The 27,993-nt window shown below is 42.0% G+C and overlaps 1 protein-coding gene across 1 annotated transcript; it reads left to right on the top strand.

Annotated features, from left to right (window-relative positions):
- The first annotated feature begins 24 nt into the window (after positions 1 to 24).
- On the top strand, positions 25 to 27,989 carry LOC122785020 (aryl hydrocarbon receptor-like). Its single transcript, XM_044050571.1, has 11 exons — positions 25 to 846; positions 2,814 to 3,001; positions 16,497 to 16,606; positions 18,690 to 18,779; positions 19,609 to 19,756; positions 20,466 to 20,599; positions 21,294 to 21,496; positions 21,585 to 21,694; positions 22,408 to 22,549; positions 22,641 to 24,189; positions 25,327 to 27,989. Exons 1-11 carry the CDS (start codon positions 806 to 808, stop codon positions 25,486 to 25,488), a joined length of 2,877 nt encoding a protein of 958 aa, XP_043906506.1. The 5' UTR covers positions 25 to 805; the 3' UTR covers positions 25,489 to 27,989.
- Positions 27,990 to 27,993: the final 4 nt, after the last annotated feature.

The raw sequence follows: 27,993 nt of genomic DNA, 5'->3' as shown, positions 1-27,993 counted from the left end.
CTCCTCTTCCTCATCAATTTTCCCGCCACACCGCAGGTATGGCACCGCCTCCATTATTGAAGAGCTTGACCTCTGACCCACATTCAGCTCAGCCTGGAGCTGCGCTCTGATTGGACGGCGGCCTTGGCTCGGGAGGGCGCCCGCGTGGACGCGCCCGACCCGTGTTTCCAGGAGACTCTCACATGTGCCCGCGCACACTCGTACGCCCGGCCTGTGCTCCTTGAACGCGCGCGCGCGTAAGGGTTAGAAATCTGTATCGGGCGTGCTCGCCGGTGGAATGCGCGCGCCCTCTCTCTCTCTGTAGCTCAGTGAAGATCAGCTCTGACGATGATGATGATGATGATGATAAAATGTAGAAGGTTTTTATTTGAACTTGTTTTGTTGTAGATTATAATCCAGATTGAGGAGGATTTTTCTCTCATAATCTTTTTTTCTTCTTCTGTTTCTTCTCCGTGAGGATGAAATCGTCGCGTTTTCACGCAGTGGACAAACTTCATGTTTACATTTAAATGCTGACAGTTTTGTTTTTTTTCTTTAATCTTGGTTATTTTTTTGAGGACTGGAATCCAGATGATGTTTTAATCCTGAATTGACAGACTGACTTCATCTTTTCCATCTTCATTATTCCTTTATATTTTTCCCTCTTTTAAAAAGGAATGTGTTTTCAGTCGTGACTCAGGCGGATTACAGCTGATTTTTCTCCCTCTCTCTCTCTGGATTATATGCCCGTGTACATGTGTGTGTTCGTGGAGGAGAGTCGTCACAGGTTTATATAAGCAGCAGCAGCAGCAGCAGCAGCGCCGTCATGTACGCAGGACGCAAGAGGAGAAAACCTGTGCAGAGAGCGTGAGTTCTGTTTTTAATCTACTTTAATTTCCACTCCTAAAACAAATGCTTTTAAATTTAAAGGAAAAAACGACCTGAAGTGAGATTTATTTAAAAATCAGCGTCAAAGAACTGTTCAAAAACAAGTTTCCTCATCAGTAAAACAACAATACTGTACATATTTCGTTTCCTCTTATTAAAACAATAGTCAATTTAATATTAAAATGTGTTATTATTTTTGCTGCAGGTTTTTTTTAGGATTATTTCAGGCCTGTCAGATTTTCTCCCCTCCCTTTCTTCCTGTTTTATATCATTTATAAACCTTTTTATACACATTAACTCATCTAAACATTTAACATTGAGTTAAACATGTACATTCGTTATTTCTTTGTATTTTTTGCTGCGTTTGCTCTCATTTTCTCTGACTCACTGAATCTCACGCTGCGCCATTTTCTGTCCTTCACATGCGCAGACTGCTTTTTTTAAAACGTGGTTTTAATTAAGTTACGATAATATCTATTGTTTTTATATGTATAATAAAACCATTATTGGTTTAATTCGTTAATATAAGACATTTTCAGCTTGGTTTTTAACCTGATAAACAACAAACATTATTTTCTCCTCAAACATTCCCATTTAAATATCCAGATTAAGAGTCCAGATTAACTTGTTTCAGTGAAAAATCTGTGTTTTTGTTCTTTAATGTGACTTCAATGTGACACAGTGGCTGTTTGTGATCATCATTGTGTCATCAGTGTGACATGAAGATGCTGCTGCAGGAGATGAGGAAGATGATGATGATGAAGTCATGAGTGAGGCCTTCACTGACCCTGTGTCAGTGTGAGGGATTTTAATGTTGACAAAGCACGTTCCATATTTATTTGTACTAAAAAAAACTTATTTAAAAAAGAAAATATCACACCAATATCTAAAAGATACAGATAATAATACAGTTTATTAATTGCTCTAAATGATCTCCTTATTACCACACTGTTCTGGAAATTATATTAGAAATAAGACATAAGGTTGTTATTTAAATACTTAACTACTAACATAGAAATCACTGCCCAGAATGGTGTCTAATAATACATTTTTTTAAACATCAAATGTGATTTAATATATATTATTAAGTTATTTTATTACTTTCTACTGTAAATGAAATATACACATTTATATGATATTAATCCAACAAGGGTAACAATTGTTGTGTTGCAGCAGCAAAAATAAGAATTCTTATTTAATTTTCTACTACTAGACTTCATTATAATAGAAAAAAATACCCATACATACATGGAATAATTAAAAAATATATATATTAAAGCACGTCATTGCAGTGCCACCAATCTTATTATAATAAATAATAAAAATGTTGGGTATAATTTTCACACATTTCCCCATAATCTAGTTTGACAAATGTAATACGTTTTCACAAAGTGTTATTATTTAACAAAGAAATAAAAGAAATGGGCAAAATACTTAATATGCAACTTACACATGACAAAAAGTAAAATTAATGCTAAAAAGTAAATTAAAAATAATGCTTTGAAGAAGAAGTCCCTTTGTAAACCCTTATAATTCTTATGAAAAATGCTTAATGTGAACTTTTAAATATTACATCCAAAACACAGTTTTATATCAAGATCAAATCTCCCAAAATCTGGGATAATACCCCATGAATATGTTCTTTTAATCCTAATATTTGTAAATATCATTCCCATAATCCTACCCTTGGATTTTAATCCCAAATTCAGTAGACACAGTAAATACTTTATGACAGCACCTTTTAAAACATGTCATTTGACACAAAATGTCAGGAATAAAAACTGGATAAGTGAAATAATCCCAAATAGAGGGTGTGATGGGACCCTTGTTGTTCAGTGGTAGCTTGGGTTGTCTTCCAGCCGAAAGGTTGGTGGATCGATCTCCTGTTCGATCTCCTTTCATGGTCATTTACCTCTTTTCTGTTTTACCTCTACATTGTTCATCAGGGTGAAGCCGCCTCCAACTGAAGGGTCCAAATCCAACCCGTCCAAGCGGCACAGGGACCGGCTGAACGGCGAGCTGGAGCGTCTGGCCAGTCTACTTCCTTTTCCCGAGGAAGTGACCGCCAGTTTGGACAAGCTCTCCATCCTGCGCCTGAGTGTCAGCTTCCTGCGGACCAAGAACTTCTTCTCTGGTAAACTTCCATTCATTTGTTAGTCACTGGCGCTGAAGGTTTATGCACCAAAAAGAGGAAGATCCAACCATTGTATTTTTTGCTGTTTAAGAATTGGAAGGTTGTGTTTCCTGGCTGATGCCTTCAACGTAGTAGAGTTGTTCTTCTGTGAAGCTGTTGGTCTTCAGAAGCAGCCTATGAAGGATGCAGCCTTATACCTTTGCTACGGTTCGGTGGATTTTCTTTGTATCGTAAGATTCCTCCTCAGAATCTGATACGGATGTTCTGGTTTGTGCTTTCAGCCTGCCGTAGAAACAAGATGGCAGACCAAACAATTTTTTATTTTAAAGAGATTTTAAGGTGATATATACATTCAGACAGTAGTGTTTTCAATTTCTCAAAAGCATGACCTCTTTCGGACCTTTGATAGATTGAACAAGTGTTAAATCTAAACAGGATACATCAGGATAAAGTGGTGGTTCCGCTAAATGGCCATGGTCTTTGCTCAAATCCCTCCAGGCATTCCAAAAACTAGTACAGTACACTTTCAATATCAACCTAATTTTTTGTGTTTGTCAGGGTTATTGTTGTGCGCCGTGTGAGATGAGGTGGAAGGGGCTCCGTTAGCGATGTATCCGTCGTATTTCTACCAATATCTCTTGCATTTCTTATCCAAACACCAGCAAAGTTGACACTGCACACACTGGTGCCCTTACCCAACCAGCATGTCCACATTCGGACTGACAATAAGGGTCTCAAGCGGTTTGTCCTGTGATGGTCTCAAGCCCATGCCCACTTGGTATCCTTTCCAGACTACCTGGGATCTAAGTGGGTATGGCCTTGAAGTGGACGAATTATGTAGGTCCCATGTGGTTTCAGTAACATTGGCTACACATGGGATGACCATGTGGGCAAACATGGGTTTGGCCACCATGAAAACCATGGACAAATCCAACGGGGACCCATATTGTTAGCCTGAATATAACCCTTTTTGAGGCCCACATAGACCTGGTTGGACATTTCCGAGCTCAAGGCATCAGCCTGAAATGCGGAGACCAACACACAAAGAAAAAGAGCAACCAGTCTCCACCTCACATGAATGATTTCATAGCAGGGAAAACGCTCTAAATATTTCATCAAGACCTGGATCTACGAATGTGTGTGTGTGTGCTTGACGATGGTTAGTATGTGGAGTTTTTCCTTGGTGTCCTGGGTTTAAAACTGTACACAGAAGCATCGCGGGGCGCCTCGTGCCGATGCACGACTTTGTACTGTTTTCTCTACAATGCCGCGCGAGCACATTGTTATTTTAGTCGATGGTCTCTCACAGAGAATGCTGCAATGCGGCCGTCAGATGCTCTTGAAGCATGAATAATTGACCCGGGAGTTTAAAGTATTCATGAAATGGAGGCAGAGCGATGTTTGTTTAAGGCAGCAGCTTTTTTGAAATGGCTGTTTTTGGTCGAGACGGACGCGATACAGCAGCAGCAGCAGCAGCAGCAGCGATGTTGAGTGCCTTTTCCCTGGATTTAGCAAACGCCGCCTCATACTCTGTTGCTGCTTTGTCCCAAATGCGGCGGAAACAAAGTCACCCAGGTGTGAAAGATTTGTTGTCATCACCCAGGTTATTATTCCCACTCTGCAACATATGGAGCAATTCACCAGCCACTCAACCTGTCAGTGTGAATTATTGATCGTGGATTTCAGTAGTGATAGGTCAAAGCGGAGCCTACAGACAAACCTTCTTGTCTAACTGCATTAGCCTACTTTGTGGACAGTCTCTAAGTAATTAACGAGCTCTGGGATCTTACATTAAGGAAGCGGCAGTGCACAGTGAACGCTCTGCGGCCCCCGAGGGCCCATCGCTCAGCTCTGCCCGTGTTCTAAGCCGTAATTTGTTGTATGTAAACAGAGCAAATCCTGCTTGTTAGAGGCGTCTGAGGGCGGATGATCTGAGGAGCGATGACGTAGCTTCAGCGTACTGTGGGAAATCTGCCATGGCTTCAGCAACTCAATCACTTACTCGGTGTGTTTACATGACAGAACAAGGAAGAAAATAACAAATGATTGTGTTGGTCCAATGAGGGAAGGTCTTCAAGACGGTATGACCTGCTATGATGTATGGTTTGGAGACAGTGGCACTGTCTAAAACAGGAGGTAGCGCTCGAGCTGAAGATGCTGAGATTTTTGTTGGGAGTGACCAGGATTAGAGAGATAGTTGAAGAGAAAGACCACAGAGAAGGTTCATGGATGTTGGAAGGAGGACATGGGGACAGGACAAGATGGAGGCAGTTGATTCACTGTGGTGACCCATAAAGAGAAAAGGAGATTGTGTTGGTCCGACTAAAACTGTCCTAAATGTATTTCTTGCATGCTCCACAGTAGAAACGCCCCCCTGGTGGCTACTCAAAATATTCTAACTTCCTTAGTAGCTTCAACTGGTAAACCAGAAGACTATGTCCAACAGGAAAATGCCCAATGAGGGGGCTCAACGCCACCTGGTGTATCAGAGACAAACACACTTTGGACATACTGGGGCCACACGGTTGGTGTAGTGGTTAGCACTCTTGGCTTTGCAGCAAGAAGACCCGGTTCCCAGTTGGAACAACAACGGCTCTTCCTTTGGGTTCCTACGGGTTCCTCTGGGACTCCGGTTTCCTCTGGGTTCCTCCAGGCTTCTCCAGGTTCCTCCAGGTTCCTACAGGTTCTCCGGTATCTTTGGTTTCCAGAGTGTGATGGACTGACGACCTGTCCAGGGCGCCGTCCACGACCCTCATGTGGAGGATAAAGTGGTAGAAGCTGGGGGGAAAAAAAGACAGTAGCTCAATTAAACGGCGTAGTTGTGCTGCTACCACAGCTCACAGAAACACGCTCTTTGTGCGGTTGTTCGGAAGACGTGTTTAACGCCCGCAGAGACTTCCCGTCTTCATTTAACATTAAAGTGCATTACATGAGTACCTCATTGCAGCAAACTTGAGGGTCTGTTGTACCGAAACACTGCCAAGGCTGTGTGCATGCATTTAAAAACAAACAAACATGGCAGCAGTTGAACAAAGTCCCTTGCAGAGCCCAGCTAATCTGGCTGACAGTATTATCCAGCCCAGCTGCCATCTTTGTTATTGTCTGGAGCCACAATGGGCTTGTCCCTCTCAGCCTCAGTGTGAAGTGAGGGGTGTTAACCCTCTTAAAACCAATAAAACACTGGGGAGTCTCCCAACTATCTCCTTAACTGCCTTTTTAGATCATTCATTCTCCTTCCATGACAACACACAAGTGGAATATGGAGCCTTTCTGTGTGTGATTTATCCTGGTTTCAGGCCTCTTTACGCCACATTACTAGTTTCACTAACTTTTGTGACAACTCTTCGCTGGACGGCAACAGCACGCAGCATTTCCTACAGCGTTAATATGGTCAGGAATAATCAGGCGCGGAGAATCAGTGATACGCTTGTTGTTGAAATGAGTCCTGTTCATCCCTGTGTGTGGTGACATTTACAGCCCGTTTGTCAGACTGGTCCAGAGAGACAGATTGGTAATCAGATTACCGTGAAATGTGTCGTGAATATATTTACACTTGGAGATACAGGTCTGTGATTTGTCTCAGAGACACTTTAGGTCACCTTGGCAGCCTGTGGCCAAGTGGAAGGGATTTGGGCTTGTGACCAACCAGAGGGTTGCCAGTTAAAACCCTGGGGCAGGTCAAAGGTACAAAAGGTACAAAACCAAGGGCTGCCTACAGCTCCTGTTCCTAGTTAGTGTGTGTTCACTACTGGATTAAATGTGTGGGAAAATAACTCATTTTATTCATTTCAAGTCTTATTTTTTAAAATGCCTGGAGCCTCAGGAGACTTTCAACTGTCATTGACGAGGTTTCTTGACTTACCCACTTACCCGTATCTACACTGAGGATACTTTAAAAGGCTCATTCTGGGCTAATGAAAAACAACAATTCATATAATTGAATCAAAGAAATTATGCCAAAGCTTTAACTTCCATAAAATGTACATCATTCACATTGTGACAACGATAGAATCCAATAAATTGTGAATTTACCTACAGTGCTTAACAAATGTATTAAACCACCGCATATATCTAAATATTTTTTTATGCTATTGTTATGGTTAATACATCAGTGTGTATGATTTTTTTTTTTTTATGCATCTTATTTAAAAAAATAAATAAATAAATAATAGAAAAAATAGTAAAGCACATTATTATTTCTTGATTAATTATGTCAAATTATAGTTATTTACTTGGATTCTTGAACAGAAAAACTAGTTTTAGTGGTTGAATGTTATGCTTTTATGACTATTTAATAAAAGCCGGCTCAAATCTGGTAGTTTGTTATTTGCCAAATAAATAACGAATACACTTTTAGTTATAAACAAGTTTTTGAAAGATTTCTAAAATATTTGTTTTCTCGTTTCTATGACAGGTGATCTAATAAATCTATATCAATACCGATATTTATTCTCATTACGACCTTAAAAACCTGGTTGTTGTCTTTTGTGTCCCTTCGGTTTCTTCTGAAGCTTTTTAGTCCAGTGTGTTTTTCATTAATGTGTTTTCTTTGCTCTAAAATCTTCCACCAGTCCTTTAGAAAAAGAAACAGCAGCAGTAATGACCATGTTGTTTGAAGTGGTAAAAATCAGTCTGTATGACGGCATCGCTAAAAGTTCATCGTTAAGAGCCGTGGTTACTCTTCATGGATCACAGTTTAGGGTTTGGTGCTGTGAAGACTTTGTTATGGCATTTTGTTTTTTTTATGGTAGAGGAAAATTTGACAAGATCCTGGACGACACAACTGAGGCGACGGGAACTCTGATGGGTTTTTCCTGGAAGAGTCACCGCCTGCAGCCACACAGCGTCATCCCACTTTTTTGTTTTTCCCTCTGCCCTTTCGTTCACCCCTGGTCCTTTCTGGTTCATCTCTTCTCTTTTCTGGATTATTTTTTTCTTCCCCCTGAGTTTAAGTCGCAGGCAGCGAGAGGGGAGACCTGCAGTCACGTGACCACAGTTACGTAACCGTCGCTCTCTCAGAGTCATGGTGGCTGGCAATCGCTTTAAATGTAGAATTCGCATAGATCACAGTGAGATGAAATTAGGATTAATCCCGTGATTTTCTTCATGGACGCATGATTGTTGTTAAATAGAACTGCTGCTCTATGAGAGACTCTAGAAACAGAGATTAGGAGAAATAATCCAGTTCTACCAGGTGGAATACAAGTTTTCTATCTATCTATCTAGAAAATTAGCAAAATGCCCAAATAGCTATCTTGCAATTAGCTAGCTAGGCGCTATATAGCTAGATAAGAGGTTTTCCTATCTATCTATCTATCTATCTATCTATCAAGGAATCGGGCAAAATGGCTAAATAGCTAGCTTGAGGTTAGCTAGCTAGGCGCTATATAGCTAGATAAGAGGTTTTCCTATCTATCTATCTATCTATCTATCTATCTATCTATCTATCTATCTATCTATCTATCTGTCTATCAAGGAATCGGGCAAAATGGCTAAATAGCTAGCTTGAGGTTAGCTAGCTAGGCGCTATATAGCTAGATAAGAGGTTTTCCTATCTATCTATCTATCTAGTTAGCTAGAAATTGAGCAAAATGGCTTAATAGCTAGCTTGTAGCTAGCTAGCTAGACACTATATAGCTAGATAAGAGGGTGTTACATGTGTATTGAGTGAAATAATGAATCTGAATTTGTGACAAATCATTTTCATTTTGCTTCGCTGTGGGAAATAACCTGCAGAACATGTCGCCGAATGTCTGAAGGAAAACGAGGTTTAATTAATAACTGAATCGTTACTGAAATTAATGTTCATACATCACTGATGTAGCTTGGCATAAAGAGAACAGGTGAACCTCTACCTGAGCTGCACTGTCACGGTTCTATAGCCGTGTTGTTGTTGTTGCCACCGCTGTTGTGACGTTGCTTATCCAAGTTGTGTCGTGCGACGTATTGTCATGATATAAAATTTAAAAACACATCCTCCGCCTCCCTGTATCTGTACATACAAATGAAAGGCTGAGCTGCGAGGGTGACACGATCAGTAGTGGGTCATCCCTTCATGACGACCCCCTTCCGTCCCCTACAGGGCTTAGCCTCCATCCCCCACCCGCACTGATCACGATACGGCACTGGGAGGAATGCAGGCCACCAAAGGGAAACCTGGTAATCAGGAGTGACCCCCCCACCTTACCCCGCCCAAATCCCCGTCACTCCTCCTCCTCCTCCCATCTCTCCATATTCACCTCTCATAAGCAAATATGCAGCCATGAGATTGAAAATCCTCGGGAGACACGAAGGCAGCACAGGGTTCGTGCTTTCCCCCTGCATTAGTGACCGCGTGTTCATGTTCAGGGTCTGTGTGTGTGTGTGTGTGTGCATCCATGTGTACGCTAGTGAATGTGGGGGTGGTACATATACATCGCGTGTTCATTTACTGCGGCGTTCTGTGGGGGTGGTGTGTGTGTGTGTGTGAGTTGAAACATTCTATATTTACTCGCTGCTCACATTCACACTGTGGCAGAATAATTAACATCCAAACACACACACACACACATACTGTACACAGTAAGCCAAAGCATCAGTTCACATGAGAACTAATGTAGTTGACGTTGCCCTCTGACTGACTCTGTGTTGCTGCAAGGCAATGTCGGAAAAAAATGGGTATGCATTTATTATGATTATTATTATTTAGAGCAAAATAGTTTAATTATTTGGTAGGAACTGATTTGGGTTTTTTTTTAATCTACCAACCCAATATCCAGAATGGTTGGGTCACTTTCTTAAAACCTAAACTCTGTAATTTGTTGAGTGACCTGAACTTTTATTCAACAGATAAATGTGCAAACAAAAGATCTTTCACTGATGAGTCTAATTGTATTTTGTGTGTGACGCCTGCAACACACTCAAAAAACAGTCAAACTAAACTCAAAAACTCCGTAAAGTAAAGCTTTTCTGCAAAGTTAGTAAGTAAATAAGTACATTTTATTTATGTTGCACCTTTCACAGATATGGAATCTCTTTCAAGGCAATACAAGTAATACAATACACAGTACATACAATTAAAAGTATTGTAAAGGCCTGTTTTTACACGACACCCATGGTTCCCAAACTGTGGTGCGTGTACCACCAGTGGCACGCAAGCCTCCTCTGGTGGTACTTGGAGGAAAATCAGAAAATATCTTTCGACTGCATATAGCATAAAATGGTTCATACATACAGTATATACAGTACTTTTTGTGGTCATTATGTCCATCATTGTGCGTTGAAACGGAGCAATACCGCAGGAAATTGTGGGGGGGCAGTGTAGAGTCAATATTCCAATCAGTCAGGATAATGACGAAGAACCAATATGTGGGATTTAAAAAATGGCGTAAAGTTTCTCCTCCAATCAGGTACCTTTACATTTAAGACACTTTTATCTAGATTTTATGAAAGAGGAATAAGCTACATAGAGGAAGTCTTGTAAAGAACTAGACTAGATAGGAACAGTGGACTGACAGAGGGTGAGAGTGCAGGAGGAGATCGTGCGGGGGGATAAATGCTCGGACAGAAGATGCTCTTGGAAGAGCTGGGTCTTCAAGAGCTTCTTGAAGATAGACAGGCACGCCCCCTGTTCTGGTAGCACTCGCTAGGAAAAGACTCTGGATTGTCTTGTGTGCGGTGTTGGCACAGGTAGCAGGTACAGGAAGTTACGGTTACCACGTTTACAAAATAAATATAGTTGTACATCAATGTGGGGGACGTTCTTGACGCAACAATATGTCTCATGACTCAGATACACTGAGCAGAGAGTCACCAGTGACTAATAGCCCTCTCAGCATGAAAGTAGAAGTAATTCTTTGTTTTGGTGCTCATCCTCACCGCCTGCAGTCTGACCTCATCCTGGCACAGGTCCAAAACAAACCGTAGCGCTTCCCCTCCCTCCCTCCCTCCGCAAAACCAGTTAAGGGCCATGTGGGAGGGGCATGTTGTCTAATCATCAGTATTAACACCGTGGCTGAGGACGTCCAAACACCAGTGGGTTCTCCTCCTCCTCCCCCACACGCCTAATACGCAGGGATAACGTCGTCCAAATATAGAAGCATTTCATGATTCAGGCTCCAGCGATTGTTATCCCATGTGACCCTGAGCCTTCCCGCGTAGCTCTTTCCATGATTTATACTTTCCTGTACAGATTGATTCGTCAATTGTTGGGAGACTGAGCGAAGGCGTCAGTCGTGGTGAGCTGAGTGAAGTCTGCACAGCTCCATCTGCTGTATCTCCATCCAAAAACAACTCGTGTCACTCTGTGGTTTTACGTTTTATCCTCCCGTCACATTTCGCTGGCAGAGAAGAATCCAAATTCAGGACTATCAAAACACAGGATTCAGTTCAGGGATGTTGAAATTTACTTAGCTAAAGGATTGAAAGCAGGTTTTCAGTCCATCAGGCAAACGAAATCCCAAAAGTCACAGCTAAGAAACCACGGCGAGAAACTGCTGGAGAGCTTGACTTGACACAAGGCAATCCGTCAGGGCTAAAGTGGATGACCAGTATAAAGATCTCGTAGTTTGTTTACGCCGCCATGTTGGCAGGAAAACCTTCTGCAATACTGAAAGGCACCAGGGCTGTTGTAAGGCCATCAGATTTCACTATGAAGATCCATATAGATCAAGCAGTATATCACGGAACCTGTCAGACTTAATATGCCTGACCCTCATAATCCCCATTATTCCAGATTTGCAGTATTCGGACATCTCATACAACTTTCCCTCGTCTTACCATGGAGAACGCATCTTGAACAGCAATGGTTTCCTGCCAACGTGGAGATGTTTTTCGATTCCAATGGCTGCATGATTGGGATTGTACAACGTCAGCTTGGTGTTGGTTACATTTCTACATGAGGGGGAATGGTTACTTAATAATTTCATGCAGTCATCCACCATTCCAGTGGCAGCAATGTCTTGCCAGGTTTGACGGTGTACTGTCTTCTTCATTGTCTCCCATGACCAAAAACGAGACCGCCAAGAATTCGCACCGTTACTGACTGTGCTACTTTGTACACAAACAGCTGAATCATCACAACCTTCCTGGGAAAAGTTTATTTCTGCAGTGCTTCCCAATCCCGAGGCAGCTGAAGTATAACAAACTGTCTGATTTTCAGGGTCACTGCATGTTTGTCAGGTTTGATCTATCAAACGCTGGAGCAGATACGTTCACCATCGTCGGCCAGCGTGGGGCCCAGTGAAAGGATGTTGACTAACCGTGATCATAACATCCTCCTTTAAACACACTAAGAAAAAGGGAGGACGTGAGCACAGTGAGCACAGGGTCCATGTCAAATAATATCAGTGTTCAATGTTTTGATGTATGTTATTGTTGTCCGGTAACTTTAGACCTCAATTCAGCCAGCAGCAGAGGGTTTATGTGGGAAAGCCAAGCTGTTCTTTTCAATGTGCCGGGACCGCCTGTGGGTGATTGCCGCAGCGCTATTATTCCACATGTATGTGAAGGCAGTGGGAATGTAAATTCTTCATTATGTGCCCACTGAAGCTTGATAACTAGATCTGCTCTTTGTCCTCCTCTGGCAGTACAAGAGGCTTTGTGTTGGCCCACTTCTTCTGGCTTTATTATGCTGCTGACGCTGCTGCTGCTGCTGCTGCTACATGTACCTGTGGTTTGTGATGTTTAAAGTACAATCACGCAAACATCAAACCAAGTGCTAGATGAATTTAGGTGGGGGAAAATGTAGTGGGGTTGGACGATGAATAGCTGAATAGGGGTGTCACGATTCTCCAGAATCTCTCTTTTAGCACTGATGGCTCTGCAATTGGTTTTATGTCATGATAATTAACTTCAACTCCATTTGGAATGTCTACATGGTGCCATGAGTGATATAATGTCCATCATTTGTTTGCCATGTACCACACTATACGGCTTTATTGTTAAATTTAATTCATTTATTCACAATTACCAGTCAGTTTTTATAGTCATAGAGAGTCGTGTCGCTCTGTGTTGCTCTCAATCTGTTGTTCAGGCCACTAAATATCAATAACATGATCATACATGTTCCAGTACGTTAATTAAATGTTCAAATCCAGGGTGTTTTCCACCACTGAATAAGGTCACGTATGTCTGATGCTAGTTAGCGCTTTAGCGCCAGTTGAGATTTGAGGAATTTTTTGGCTCCAAATGAGGACAGAAGACTTGTCTGACAACCAGAGTGGTTGTCGTAGTTGCGTCTACGTCCGTACGATGCACGTGGAGGCACCCTGTGCTTTGCTACACGCTAATAACGTAGCTCACACGTCGTGGTTTTCTTGTCAACAACGCGAATGTTTGTTGACAAAAACGCAAAAATAGTTCCACAGAGGGGGTCTGAGTTCGGCCGATGAGTCGCCCAAATCAGCAGTTACTATTAGTTGGGTAACCACCAGTTGGGTTAGCGGAAGAAGCTTGGTGGAAGCAGACTTAATTTCCACAGGTAACTCGTTCCAAAGTTTAGGTAAAATGGTGCCAAACTGTTGGTTTAAAGAAATTAGATGTAGATTTTATTTAGCCTTTATTTAGACCCAAAATGGCCGCCTCTGTGACGCTGACTTGGCTCCTGATAGAAATATAAAAAGCTCTTTCTGGGGTAATTGAACCCAAATTAAATACTAAATACACACTGGACCTTGAATATGTTGAATATGTAATCATGGAGATGGACGACTAAACAATGTCACGAAATAAAAGACAACAAACATGATGTACGACGTCACATGAAGCTCATCTCGTGTTATTAGTGCTTGTTTCGCTACGTTTCGTCAGTCGTGAGAAGCACCTGTGTCGTTTTGTAGGTCATCAACGCCACGTCTTAGCAGATCCACCATATGTGAGACCGTGCCCACGCCTTCTCCTCCACCACTCGGTCGGATGATGTCACACACTCTTCTCAGTGGCCTCCATCTAAAAGTCGATCCAAGTGGTCTGTATGGGAATAAGGTCAGGGGTCGGGTCCGTCTCATGTGAAGGTGCAAACCTCATCAAACTCCCTCACACAAGAGCCCATATGTTCGCAGTGTCTGTGCTGGCACTCCTGACACCGCTCCGCCCCCTTCAGATGGACTCCTTGTTAACCCGCATTGCAGACAACAAAGGACCCTGACCCAGAACCCAGTCACCCCCATCATGTTCTACATGACCTCTGGGGCCAAAGGTCATCGCGGGTCACGGCAGACGCCGCTCCTGCTGGGGGTCAGAGATTAATGTGCCTGACCACTGCTCTCTTTCTCGTGACATCATCGTCTATAAACCACATGATCACATTATTAGATCATATTTGATCATGTGAGTCACACTTAAAGCTGTAGTACGTAACTTTTGTTCTTTTCTTGCCTCTGTTTGATCTTTGTGAACAGAAACAATGTCATCATTATTATTATTATTATTATTATTAGTAGTAGTAGTTGTAGTAGTAGTATTTGTTTGCCGTGTCCTCAATCAATCAAGCAACTTTATCAGACCTGAACGAGGGAGCATTTGTGTGTATACACCAGCAGTGCAGGGGCGGGTGGGCGGGGACAAGACGTGTTTATTTTGTTAAACTGCATAGCAACTGGTTTTTCTTTCTTTCTTTCTTAATCAGTGCTAAGTTGCTGTTGCCTCTGTCTGTCAACTTAAAACGAATCACTTCCTGTGTGCAGGGCAGTCATGTTGCCAGGCAACGTGAGATCTAAACACTTGACAGGATAAATCTGAATAGTTTTGATATTATAGACATTTGTTTATATTTCAAGGTCACACACGACAGTTTAAAGTCTTTCTGCACTCTTCCAGCGTCAGAAAACGGAAACAAAGAAATCTGAGTCGAACACAGAGTCAGACAATAGACGTGATGAAACAAGCGTCCGTGTGGGCGGAGCCTTTCAGCGATGGAAGAGATAGTTTTGTTGTTGTTGTTGTTGTTGCTGCGGCAGAATGGCATGTTTCTGTTTGAGCTGGATCCCAAAACAATGACCTGGAGATAAGACAACGAAAGAAACTACTGCAGCTTTATATTAGACTTTTATATTAAGGTCAATGTCAAAGAGGTGTGGGGGAAAAAATCAAGGGGAAAACTACTAAGATGAAAGATTAATAATGACTGAATCAGGAATCAAAAATCATGTGGAAACCCTGAAGTTTTCTTTGCTGCTCAGCAAATGTGTTACCGTAAAATACCATTTCCATTTAAGGAGCATTGCATCTTAGGTCAATAAACACAACGTTAAAGTCACTTTGACAAATGAGGCAAAAACACGAGAAACACAAAGAATTCAGAGCATTTAGTGTCAATGTAATAATATAATATTATAAAATACCACTCATGGCTGGGATTGTCCTGAAAAATGTTTGCCTGATATCCAATTTATGAATAAATAAAAAGGCTAAGAAGTGCGGGAAGATAATCAGAGAACTAAAAAACTGAATGATGCAGTGGACTTTTAACACATGTGTTGTTGTTTACATGTGTTTAGGACGCACACATACGTCCCCATTCTTCACAGAGCTTAATCAGCACAAACGTCCGGTGCGAGTAATTGCCTCCTCATCCTGTGAACGCCGCTATCTCACGGACACCGCGCTCGCTACGTGAACAGGAGGAGGAGGAAGAGTTTATGATGTCACGCCGGGGAAAAAAAGGAGAATCCCATTAGAATGAGAACAGCTGGGGTCGACAGAGGGAGGGACTGAGCTGAGTCAGGAGCAGATATAGACGCCTGATGTTAAACACAATACAAAGATCTGTCTGATTTGGTTCTCTGTCCACACAGGCTTTAGTTTTCTTGTTTTATGGATTATAATACTCGTAATAACCACTTGATTTTTATTTGAATACTTTTTTTTCTTCTGTTTTGACCTCATTTACTCACCTCAGGGAACTACGGTGGCCTTCACAGACCAGAAAGGATCACGTAGTTCTTTCAGGCTACTGTAGAAACATGGTGGCCTCGAGAAGGAAAACCCCTTACCTTAAAGGCTTTAGTGTTCTTCCAATACACTTTGCAAATCTCAAAATGACCTCAAATGTCGCAAAGAAGCTGAAATCACAGAAATTGGTGGTTATAGCGAATTGATTGATTTACTGATGAGTTGGTGCAGCCATGCGACAAATAAAACATCCAAAAAAATGGAACAATGGAACAACAAGAATTCATAGTGTGGTAAATGTATTTATTAGTGCACAGTTCGTATTTATACGTCCTGTCCGTTACGTACTGAGGTCAAATCAAATGTGATGTAAAACACTTTGAATTGTAGGAATTTGGGGGAAAATGAGACTGAATCACACTAATGAGTCTGAATCAGACTGAATCAGATGGCCTGTAATGAATGTTTAATGAGCTGCGAGTGGCGCGAGCATATGCAGCATCTTTAGCGTTCTAAGCATAAGGCGAGCTGACAGTCACAGCAGTGCTCTGCAAACATTATCACAGGACTGAAGCTGATGTCTTCCTCTCCTCCTAATCGCCCCTCTTCCTCCTCCTCTCCACAGTCACCCTGAACAGTCGGAACGGAGCGCCTCCAGCTGGTGGGAATGATGACAACAACAAAACCACAGGAGGGTCGGAGACCAAGATCCCCGAGGGCGAACTGTTGCTGCAGGTCAGTCGTAAAAACTGCGTTTACTCTCACTTCCCTTTCCATGTTCTGCCATTCTGTGTCATCTAACCTCACGTTTGTCGGTTCAAAATCAACAGTTTTCGAGTGGCTTTTCAGGCTGACCAATGCAACTTTATTCATAAAGCACTGTAAAAACAACAACAGCTGAAACAAAGTACTGTACATATAAAATAGAACAACATAAGACCTAATCTAACAATAAAACAATGAAATACTATAAAAACAACCCAAATAAACAAGTCATACAATAAAACTATGAAAAAGATAAAACCAACGTCTACATTATTCATGTTTCTATGGTGTGGACAGACTTTCACTGCCATGATGAACATCTAGAGTCCTCCTGGTTCCCAAAAGACTTTGGAGCCCTGATCTTGCAATACTGGTTCTCCACTAACAGACTGTAGGGGGCAGCAAGACATTTAACCATCACAATGAAGTTGTTAAATAAGAGTGATTCATGGAGATTCCCCGTCGACATAATCACTCACGGGAGCAATGTATGGCTGTTGGCACACTGTTTAAAAAAGATATGTTGAAATAAGTGAAAATATGATCAGCGTCCCTAAAACAAACAACATTGTGGACACTTTTGTGAGTCTAAATTTGGACGTTTTATGGAAATTTTGAGTCACGGGGGGGGGGGATACCCAAATCAACAACTGAATGTTTTCCATTGTCATGTCTCAGGTATGCTCCCTCTCTACTGTATGTGTGACTGAGTGGAGAGGAAGTTCACCGGCTGCCAGAGCTTTTCAAGATCTGCTGCCGTCATTGATTTTCCAGTTCACTTCCTCCCAATGTGTATCATGCTGGTATTCCAGGAGAGGAGACGAGAGGGAACTGTCTGCCCACCGTTAACCCCGTCCCAAGACTGTAGTCGGAAAGTTTCACTATTATGATAAGCCGACATTTCCCCAGCTTGTGATTAATGAGAAATGAAAGCTCATTTGGACAAACAGACTGAGTCCTCCTCCTAATAATCTCCATCCTCTGTGTGAATCGCTCAGGCTGAACTGATGAGGCTTCAGTGCATGTGTTTATTTTACCGTTTCACAATCTTTACTCGCTCATGTTTTCGTGACTGCAGCAGCGGAGAGTTGTGCAGCTTTACTCATCACGCCGGCTTCCAATAACAACATTTTTGACTAAAGCTCGGCGACGTGTGGTTAATCTCGATGTTTGTCTGCTGAGAAATGTGCAATATTTGCACAGTTTTTTTTGGTACCTGTTTGTATTTTGTCATTTGTTTAGAATCGTTAGTCATCCCTGCGCGCCCGCGGGCCGATTTCGTAACGAGATCACTGTGTAATAATTCCTGTATGAGTGCATTTGTGTTTGTTAGTTACATGAATGTTGACGCGTTAGTTCTGGGAAACGTTGTCCGACCAGGGGGGGGACACGTGTGCGCTCGGTGAGGTGGAAAACTCTGGACCAGCTGCTCATTCATTTAACATGCCACCTCATGTTCTCTCCCCCCCTTCCCTTTTGTTTTTCTGCGAGCGGCACAATTGAATTTAAAAACCTCCAAATCATTACGCGCTGAATGTTCACTTGCATTTTGGGAAAAGAAAACCAGATGGACGGAATGTTTTTGGATAGTTCAAGTGAATTTGAGGTCTGAGTATTCCCAGTGAAAACCACACATTACACAACTGAGCAACCCACTCCTCCATTTTCTTTAATGTGCTTTTCTTCTAAGTGTTGCTAATGCTACATCACGGTCATTAGCATAACAGCTGTTAACATACCACTCTGGCAAAAACGTTCCAAGTCAAGCAACATCGTCTTTTACTGGCCAACAGCAACATTATTTGCTAATTCATGCTAATTACTGCTGAAATTAGCATGCTAACTTGTGCTAGTGCCAAATCTGCCCTGAAGAAGGAACACTGTTCAGTGGCGGGAGTCTATTACAACCTGTGGACCAACACCTCTGTTAGCCCTAAACCACATGTGGCCCATGGAGAAAACCAGACCCAAATGAGTGAAACCATGTTCAGAATCACAGCTATCTGCTAAAACAGAGAAAGAGCTAACTTCACTTCCTTGTTTTCACCCACAGGCTCTCAACGGTTTCGTGCTGGTCATCACCGCCAGCGGAACCATCTTCTACTCCTCTCACACCATCCAGGACTACTTAGGATTCCATCAGGTATCGTGTCAATATTTCACTCTGCTCTTTCTTGGTGTTTCTCTGTTGTCGTTGTGAGTTGTCCCAAAGCTCTCCACAACAATTTCCAGTAAAAGTAAGGGACTCTTATTAAATATCAATATTTTAAGTCACAAATGAAGGCGCTCTAAAGTAAAACAGTCCCTGTCAGTCACTACTTCATGTCTCCTCTATGTTAAGAAATGCTCCGTCCATGTACGATACATAGATTATATGCACTCAATATGTTGTGAATAAATAGAGAAATCCTGCACTTTTAACTTTTCACGTTAACGTTTTTGTTTTCTTCAGTCGCTATATGATTGTCATGCAATATATTGATTATCGCTGAATCGTTTTAATTGGATATTATTGGTATTGTGGAGCATGTATTGCTTACCGTATTGTGTGGTACCCTGTGATTCCCACTAGGGATGGGAATCGGTATCGGTCAGTATCGGTATCGGTCCAATACTGGTCAAAATCACTGGACCAGATATCGGACAATTACCAGATGGACGTTCCTTGCATTTGTAGATATTGCAGTGAAATTGTGCCTGTTGGACAACTCCTTTGTTTGTTTACAGTGGGGTCTACATAGCACAGCGACGCTTCTGTAGGCTCTTGTTTGATCTAGAGGTTTTTAGCAAAGATTTCAAGCTGAAATTTGCTTCAGAACACAAGGATTTCAAGAAACTTGACTTTTTCATAAAATTCAACTCCCCAAACGCCCAAGCAACCTAATCGGAATATCCAGAAACTCTTAAGCTAGTACGTAGCAACGTTTAAGCGACCACCGCAAGCTAATTCTTCCTTTCATTCCTTCTCTCAGACCGACGTCATGCACCAGAGTGTGTATGAACTGGTCCACACCGAGGACCAGCAGGAGCTCAGGAGAAACTTGCACTGGGCTTTGAATCCCCCTCCTCCTCCTCCTCCTCCTGCTGCAGCTGCTGCCATTACCCAGCACTCTCCACAAGGTGATTGCTCTCTCCTCCTACACGACCACGGTGTCATGACAGGAACAAGACAAGGCCCCTGCTGGGATGGAACCTTCTAACACCTGTCTAACAAACTACACAAGAAATCAAGGGGATTGAGCAGTATTTGAGCCAATGTTTCCAATAATCCACGTGTTTTTGGATTATTTTTGTAAAGCCAAATATGTGCAGGGAGGGAAAAATGAATTAAGCTTTAACAATTAAATGGAGCGTTAGAATTATATAATCTGTAACCCTATGTGTGTGTGATGACGTCAGGGTGCACACAGTTGAAGCACTAAACTGTAAGACCATCCTCAGGTCAGGTCACATGACCCCTTAATCCTCACCGTGGCCTATTAGGTGAAGCGGTCCCGGATCTGTATTTGGGTTCTTTCTAAGATGCTTATCTTGTCTTTGTGCTTTGGTTCTGAGCAGAGTTCAGGTTAAGACCCACCACAGCCCACCCTGACACAACTAACCCACAGGTTGTGTTTACATGTGTCTCCCATGTAGTGAGGCAGATCCAGCTCAAAGCATCATTGTATTAGTTCAATTTGTCTTCAGTGCGTGGCAGCAGTTTAAAGAGTTTTAACTTAGTTATGCCATGTTTAGTTTTCTGTTTTATGACAATGTTGGCAAACATGGAGCCACACAACACTGCTTTGTAAATAAATATAATATAAATCATGGACTTTGTTTACCACAGAGATGGAAACTGACAGCAGCTCATCTGTGGTCACCTATAAACCCGAACAACTTCCCCCGGAGAATTCGTCCTTCCTGGAGAGGACCTTTGTGTGTCGCTTTCGCTGCCTGCTGGACAACTCCTCTGGCTTCCTGGTAAGTTAAAACAAAAGACAGACAACCAGGCAGATGGATTTATTGAGACTGTAGATCAAATCAAATCACAAGATTTCCTGCTCACACAAACGTACCATCCACGTGGATTACAGAAATATCACCACAGCCAAGCACTGAAGTGTATGAGACATAAAAAAGTTGAAGAAACTTTTCTTGGCTCAATGCACAAAGCAAACCAAAGCCAGCTACTGGCATTAGGTCGACAGTGTATAGGGATTTTCCATCATGGTTATTGCAGTCCCCTGTCCAAACATGAAAAATGAAAACTGTTGTTTTTATGGTCTGATAAAGTATAATCAACTGTTCTTGGGAAGCCCCCCTTTCAGCTTGGGGCACCAGGCAATTGCCTGCCTTTGCTTCAAGCTTGAATCTTCTACAGGAAGTGTGGAAGGATTTATAGTGAGAGTAGTATATTTCTGTCAGAAATATGCAAGTATTCAAAGCATCTTGAAACATATGGATGGAAATCAGAGATTTGCCGAGGGCTGGGGTAGCGGTCGTCAAAGCAACCCGAGCAAAACATGGAGAAATGTGGGATATTCGGCCTCAAATATGCCCACAATCAAATATTTTGTGGTAGCCATAGAAACTTGTCAGTCAGAGTATTACATTTTAAGTGAGTTTATGAAAAACAGCTGTGTGTAAAAGTGCCTTTATTATTCGTCCTCTGCAGGCTTTGAACATCCAAGGCCGGCTCAAGTTTCTGCACGGACAGAACCAGCGGCATGACAACGGCGGGAAGGCCCCGCCGCAGCTCGCCCTCTTTGCCATCGCGACTCCTCTGCAGCTCCCGTCCATCCTGGAGATCAGGTCCAAGAACATGATCTTCAGGACCAAACACAAGCTGGACTTCACACCCATGGCCTGTGATGCAAAGTAACTAAACTGTCATGCGACACACAGTACACTGAATGTTCTTTTGAACGTTCCTGAGACATAACAGCTTCTTCATCTTTTTAAACAGGGGGAAGATAGTGTTGGGGTACACAGAGGCTGAACTGCGGGTGCGGGGATCTGGCTATCAGTTCATCCATGCAGCAGATATGTTGTACTGTGCAGAGAACCATGTCAGAAGTAAGTTGTGTCACCACATCAAGAATGTAGAGTCTGGGGTCATTAAAGGAAACTATAGTGGTGCTTTACCAAGAAAATAAGCAATTTAACCAAAATGCTACATCTGACAACTCTTGTGGATGTTTAAAAACATCGAGGAGATCTGGTTGAACCTGGTCAGAGTTCAGACAGCCTTCAAATGTAATCCCGCTGGATTACGGAGCAGATTGAGCAAAGCTGCAGAGCTGCCAGAAGAGAGGATAGGCCCCACAAATCCAGTGCATGAGCAAAGCATCAGAGATGACCCTTTCCACACCAGTGAACACAAACATTTCAAAGGTCAGGTGTGTCACTGACCACTCTCTGGTCACTGGAGTGCAAAGATCAGTGCATTCTCCTCCCTTTGGTCTAATTGTCGAGCACAAGTGGGTGGAACGTTTGCTCCCAATGCACAACACAAACCATGAAGCAAAAAGGCAACGGAAGACCACCGCAGTGAATGTTCAAATCTCATTCCTGGCAAGAAAAAAAATCAGTTAGTTGGGCTGTCAATCTAAAGATGGCCTCACTTTACTGTGTAAACTCACGTAAGGATATCAGGAAATCTAAATTCTGACTTCCCACCAGTGGCTCTGGTCTTGGTCCTTGCTAAATTAAAGTCATTCTGGATGAAGTTTGGTTTAGCGTTGTCCGCAAGTTCACTTCTCTTTACTGTTTTTGTTCCATGTTTGTAGTGATGAAGACTGGAGAGAGCGGTCTGACCGTTTTCAGGCTCCTCACCAAGGAGAACCGCTGGAAATGGGTTCAGGCTAATGCCAGGCTGGTGTACAAGAACGGCAAACCAGACTACATCATTGCCACCCAGAGGCCTCTCTTGTATGTTCCCGTTTGTTTTTTGTTGTGTCGTAAACCAACACTCACAAAACTCCTGGCATCTCTAGAATGATCATGTTTCCTGTCGTTATAGGGATGAAGAGGGTGGAGAACATTTGCGTAAGCGGTCCATGCATCTACCCTTTACTCACGCTACAGGTGAGGCTACGCTGTACCAGTGCGCACATCCCATTGCAGGGTTTGGAGATGGAGGCATTGATAAAAATGGCAGTAAGTCAAAGAAGAGTCGGACTGAAAGGCTGATCCAGAGTGGTCTGGACCCCGGCTCCCTCCTGGGTGCACTTATGAGTCAGGATGAGTCTGTGTATGTTTGTCAGCCTGCACTGGAGCCCAAGATGTCCTTCCATAGTAGCTTCTTTGCAGAGCAAATGGGCTTCTCTGACCCCGAACCCTCCAGTTTCCACAGAAGCTGGGATGAACGAGGCAATGGTGTGTTGGATCCGAGCATCACAGAGCCAAACTCAAGCTTTGATCCACTGTTGGCTACACTGGATTCCCTTTCCTTGGAAGGCCAAGTGGTTGGGGATGGGGATCAGGGTGGTTGTTCAAACGGTGAGCTGTTTGGAGCTCTGGAGGGGTTAGGGCTGAGTGCTGAGGACCTGGAGCTGCTGCTGCTGGATGAGCGGATGATCAGAGTTGAGATGGACCCTGAACATGTGCCCACCCTGGACGACCTGCTGACAAACGATGAGATCCTTTCATATATCTACGACTCAATAGAGGGAAGGATTGATTCCACAGATCATGATGCAAAGGTGCCTAGTAGTAGTATGGCCTCAGTGACAGCCACTACACTGTCACATCCTGAAAGTAACCCCACCAATGAAACTAATGTTCAAATGCAGTTTCCTCACCACAAGCCTCCTTTGCTGGGGCAGGCTCCGATCATCCAGCTGTCCCAGCAGATGCAGCAGCACCTCAACATGCGGACAAGAAAAGTGGCGCATGACTGGGGCCAGCAGAGCGACCATTTGGCTCACACAGTTGTTAGCGGAGAGCTGCTGGGGCAAAATCCGCCTATTTCCAATGGACAGTGGTCAGCCCAAAACAGTTTAGCCAATGTAGGGTTACAGCTGGATCACTGTAACACCACACAGACTGTTTTTAATGGTAAGGCCTCAGAGTTGGGCGGTGAGGGTCATCAGCAGCTCAAACATCAGCACTACCTTCAGCAGCAGCAGCAGCTCTCACAGCAATGTCATGCCAAGCAGAAGGCAGTCAAAATCAATGGACTGTGTGGCAAATCCCAGTGGCAGGACTATGGATTCAGCGAGAGTCTGGGCAGAAACCCTTGCCTTGATAACAGGCAAAAATCTCTTACAAACACCTCACTGGATTCCTGCATGGATTATGGTATGGCTGGGATTAAAAACACAGATTACACCTTCAGTGGAAGTGGTTCATTTAGCGAGTCCATGATTCCGTCCTTCCAGGGGATGAACCACAAACAGCAGCAGGAGCAGATCCCTGTTCCTTTGGCCCAGGTCATCTCCGGACTCTCACAGTGTCCTCCCCCCAACAACTCCCTGGAGCAGATCCTCGGAGTGAGCAAGCCCTGCCGGCAACTAGACCATTATGGCATGGTAACCTCAGAGATCCCTCACGATCCCAATCATAGCAAGGTGAGGTCGCTGAAATTGTTTTGATTTTGCAATCACTTCTAGCTAAAACAGCTTACGTTGAGATGTTCACGTTTGACCTTTAGGGACATGAAACCATGAAAAACCATGAAATACTGACCAAAAATGCATCCTCCTGGTCTTATCTATGGTTCTCAAACCTTGTCAACAAACTCGGTTGCATGACGATAGTCAACCACACCCGTGGTGCCTTAGGTTTGGTTCTGCTTCTGTCTTCAAAAGTTGTATCTTAACCAATTTAAGTGAAAGAAAACTAACCGGTTCCACTTTTTCAAAATAAACCCAAATTAATAGTTAGCGCATCTTACATCTATCTTACATTGTTAAATTTAATGCAAAGTCTCAAGATTGTTCAAGACCTTCATCTTCCAACCTTTATCTTTTGGAAGTGAGAAGCCATCTTGAAGTGGGTGTGACCTGTGACCAACTGTTCGATTTGGACCGGTTTGCTTCCTATAATTATTAACAGTGTGTGAAATGGGACAAAATAATCTTTATATATCTTTATGAGGCATATCTGTATTTTCTAAATCACTAAACACAAAATTCAGAAGGTCTTGAAGATGCCAGAAGATGGCAGTGGTGTTCACAACATCTATTTATTTAGACTGTAGATTTTACTCCATGTATAAAGAACTGGAAACTGGACTTCGGTGACACATTTATACACTTATATATGGATTCAAGCCCACAGTCCATTTGAGGTCCTGTTATTTTGCTGCTCCTTCAGGACACATGTGTGGCAAGAAGTCAGTGAATATAACTAAACTTTAGGGAAACTAGATCCTGTTTAATAGTACCAGCTCACAAGTACTGATTATTAAGTATTTTGGATTGATCACAGGTCACAGCAACTCCTATTTAATTAAATTAAAAAAGCATTATACTCAAGAAGTATCATAACCAGCGTTTCCACAAATTATTATTCCCATAGTGATGAAATGGTGCATCCATATAAAAAAAAAATCTACTCCATAGTTTGAATGACGCAGCTGATCCAGCATATATTCTGTGCTGTTTGCCACTTTAACTCGCTCATTCAGCACATTAACTGCATTTTAGAACATCACTTCCAGCTCTCTGAATGCATGATTTCCCCCCTCTCTGCTGCTCATGCAGATGGAGAACGGCTGCATCCTGAACGGCCCCTACCCTGGAGCCTGTGCTCTGCCTAATGGAAATGGGAATGGAAATGGAGCAGCGCCCTCTACTGTCCAAATACCAGGCCCTGAGACTTTGCCGGGCCTCCTCGACCCACCAGCAACCGGCTTCTACCTCTGACTGGACCAGCCTTATGAAACTAGAAACCATGACAAACAAAACTGAATAAACGTAGGCCTATTTCCTTTTTCTTTTCTTTTTCTTCTTTTCTTTTTGCAGGAGAAGGTGAGTCACATTATCACACAAGTCTTTTGTTTACAATAATGCAGCGAAGTGTGAACGGAGAGGGTGAAGCTGAGTTCAGTTACAAGGCAAAGCACAAATTAGCTGTGATTTTTGGATCATTTTGAGCATTTTTCAAACGAGATACAAGTTGTGATTCATTTGTCGCACGGTCGATCAAGGAATAAGTTGATCAAACATGATTTTAAGCTGAATGTAAATCCTCAAAAGTCAGGAATTGGGTATTTTATTTGTCTTATACTAAAGTCAGTATACTATCTTTGAGTTTTACACCATTGGTTGGACAGAAAAATATAACTTGAAAGAAAGAAAACCGAATTTCCTGGTATTGAACTGATTAAGAAATCAATTTTGTTTGTGGAATAAAGTCGATACGCAAGCACTAAATCTGCTTTTAGGTGTTTTTCCTAATCAGATATATTCTGAATTTGCTTTGCTTTGTATCTGAATGCACAGCACAACACTTCATCCGCGTATCTGTCAATCCAGGTTTTTGGGATTATTTAATTGCTTTTTTTTGTCATGCAACAAGAATGTAATCTGTTACTGTTCGGTGGTTTACCTTGTTGAAGAGATCTATTCGTCAACAATGAGATTATTTCATAAATGTTGAAAATGACGGCTAGAAATATCCCGCACTTTATTTCAAGCACCAACGTAATGCATACGTATAGTCAGGGCACCGTGTTTGTACTTGTACTGTTTGTTGTTTATCTTTGAAGTTGGACATTTATTTTTTTTATTTCCTACGTTGAGGTACATTGAAGGTTGTACATTCATGTCCTCACAAGCACAAAACTCCTGGACAACGCTAACCGTTTTTTTATCTTTTGTCCTCTCGACTTTGCTGATAACGTCGAAAGTCTTGGACGTCTGGATTTCTTTAGGATTATATTTTTTAATAGAAGAAGTCACCTAGTTTTAAATTTACTGTATTTATTTATGTCCGACAGCAAGTTAACAATCTGGATTGTTTTGAGGTTAATGTGTGAAGCAGGTTTTTGTACAAAATTAAAAATTAGTAAGAATATTCCACCAATTTTTCTGGCTTAGCAGTGGTTGCAATTGTTCTCCTGGGGAAAACCAACAAACCTTTTTTTAACAGTGAACCCAGAACTCAAATTACAGGAATAAATGAAAGCTTTTTATTTGTTCATCAGTCAAAATTGCTTAAATTGGTCACACAGATTTTATTGTATTTCATATAATTTGTCAACTTTAGTTTGAATGTTTGCTCAACCATTTTTCACTGCTCTTTTTACAGTAAATCAAAACCCAAAGCCATGGCCAGTTTAATTTGATTTTGTTTTTTGTACACTATAAAAAAAACCATTGGTAATAACAAATTAAATATACTTCAAATGATAATTATGTTTCAAAAGGTATGTTATATGAACTCAAACATACTATACTTACTTTTGTTTGAATGAACAGAATTACCAATTTAAGATGTTTGTTATTTTTTGTTATTTTCAAAGTGAATCCAAACCCAAAACCAGACAATTAACTGATATTTTTCAGAGGGAGTGAAAACTCGTGGAAAACGCAAACCTTCTCATTCATTTTGTTGTGTTTGTTGGTAAACAAATCATATTTCCAACACATGTTAGACTTTTCTGTCTAAAGTAGAATAATAATTTTGTTTTATAATCTCAGTAATTTCAAGTACAGAATGATAAACACTGAAAGAAACCAAATGTGAGCGTAAGAAAGAGCGCCCCCTACAGGACGGACACAGCTCTGAATGTTTCTTGTACATAGTGAAATGATGCAGGGTATAAAAACTTCACCAAGAAATGAAAACGCTGAAAAGAGATTCTCCATTTTATTGTTGGTATGAATTATTATTATTATAATTATTGTTATTCTTGTTTAAAATGTGACACACATGGTTCCATGTCGGTCAAATTGTTTCTTTTCCTTTCATTTAAATGTTCCATTGTATGGCAGAAATATTTGCTATATTTAATATGGTTGTAATATGGTGACTCATTAACAGTGTGGGCAGGTGGAGGGGAAGATAAGGTTTGTACATAGTTTTACGTCAAGTCACTCGTTTCCAGCACAATTTTTTAAAATCATACTTATCAAAGTCTTTCTTTTTACTTTTAAATTGTAAATAGTGTACTCATCACAGGAAAACACTGGACTCTATGACAGCCTGAAAAATGGTGCCATACAACTGGGACGACTTGTTGAAAAGACAGTTTTGTTTTTTTGTTATTTCTGCTTAGCCACAGTGATGCTAACGTGCTAACAGGACAAGGTGTAGATGTTGTAGATTTGACCCCGTGTCCTTCGACTGCTTGTTTCAAATGTATAATTTTTCTTTGTCCTTTGAAATAAAAGAGTTCTTCAGTCACAGTGAGAAACACAAATATC

This window comes from Solea senegalensis, linkage group LG2, assembly GCF_019176455.1.
Source record: "Solea senegalensis isolate Sse05_10M linkage group LG2, IFAPA_SoseM_1, whole genome shotgun sequence".
In the NCBI taxonomy this organism is placed as follows: domain Eukaryota; kingdom Metazoa; phylum Chordata; class Actinopteri; order Pleuronectiformes; family Soleidae; genus Solea; species Solea senegalensis.
This window is presented reverse-complemented; position numbering and strand designations above follow the sequence as displayed.

Excerpts from the sequence above, each read along its gene's own strand:
- LOC122785020 (XM_044050571.1), top strand. The coding sequence starts at position 806 with ATGTACGCAGGACGCAAGAGGAGAAAACCTGTGCAGAGAGC. Across the intron at positions 20,600-21,293 it reads ACAACTCCTCTGGCTTCCTG|GCTTTGAACATCCAAGGCCG; the intron begins GTAAGTTAAAAC and ends CGTCCTCTGCAG. Across the intron at positions 22,550-22,640 it reads GCCACCCAGAGGCCTCTCTT|GGATGAAGAGGGTGGAGAAC; the intron begins GTATGTTCCCGT and ends CTGTCGTTATAG.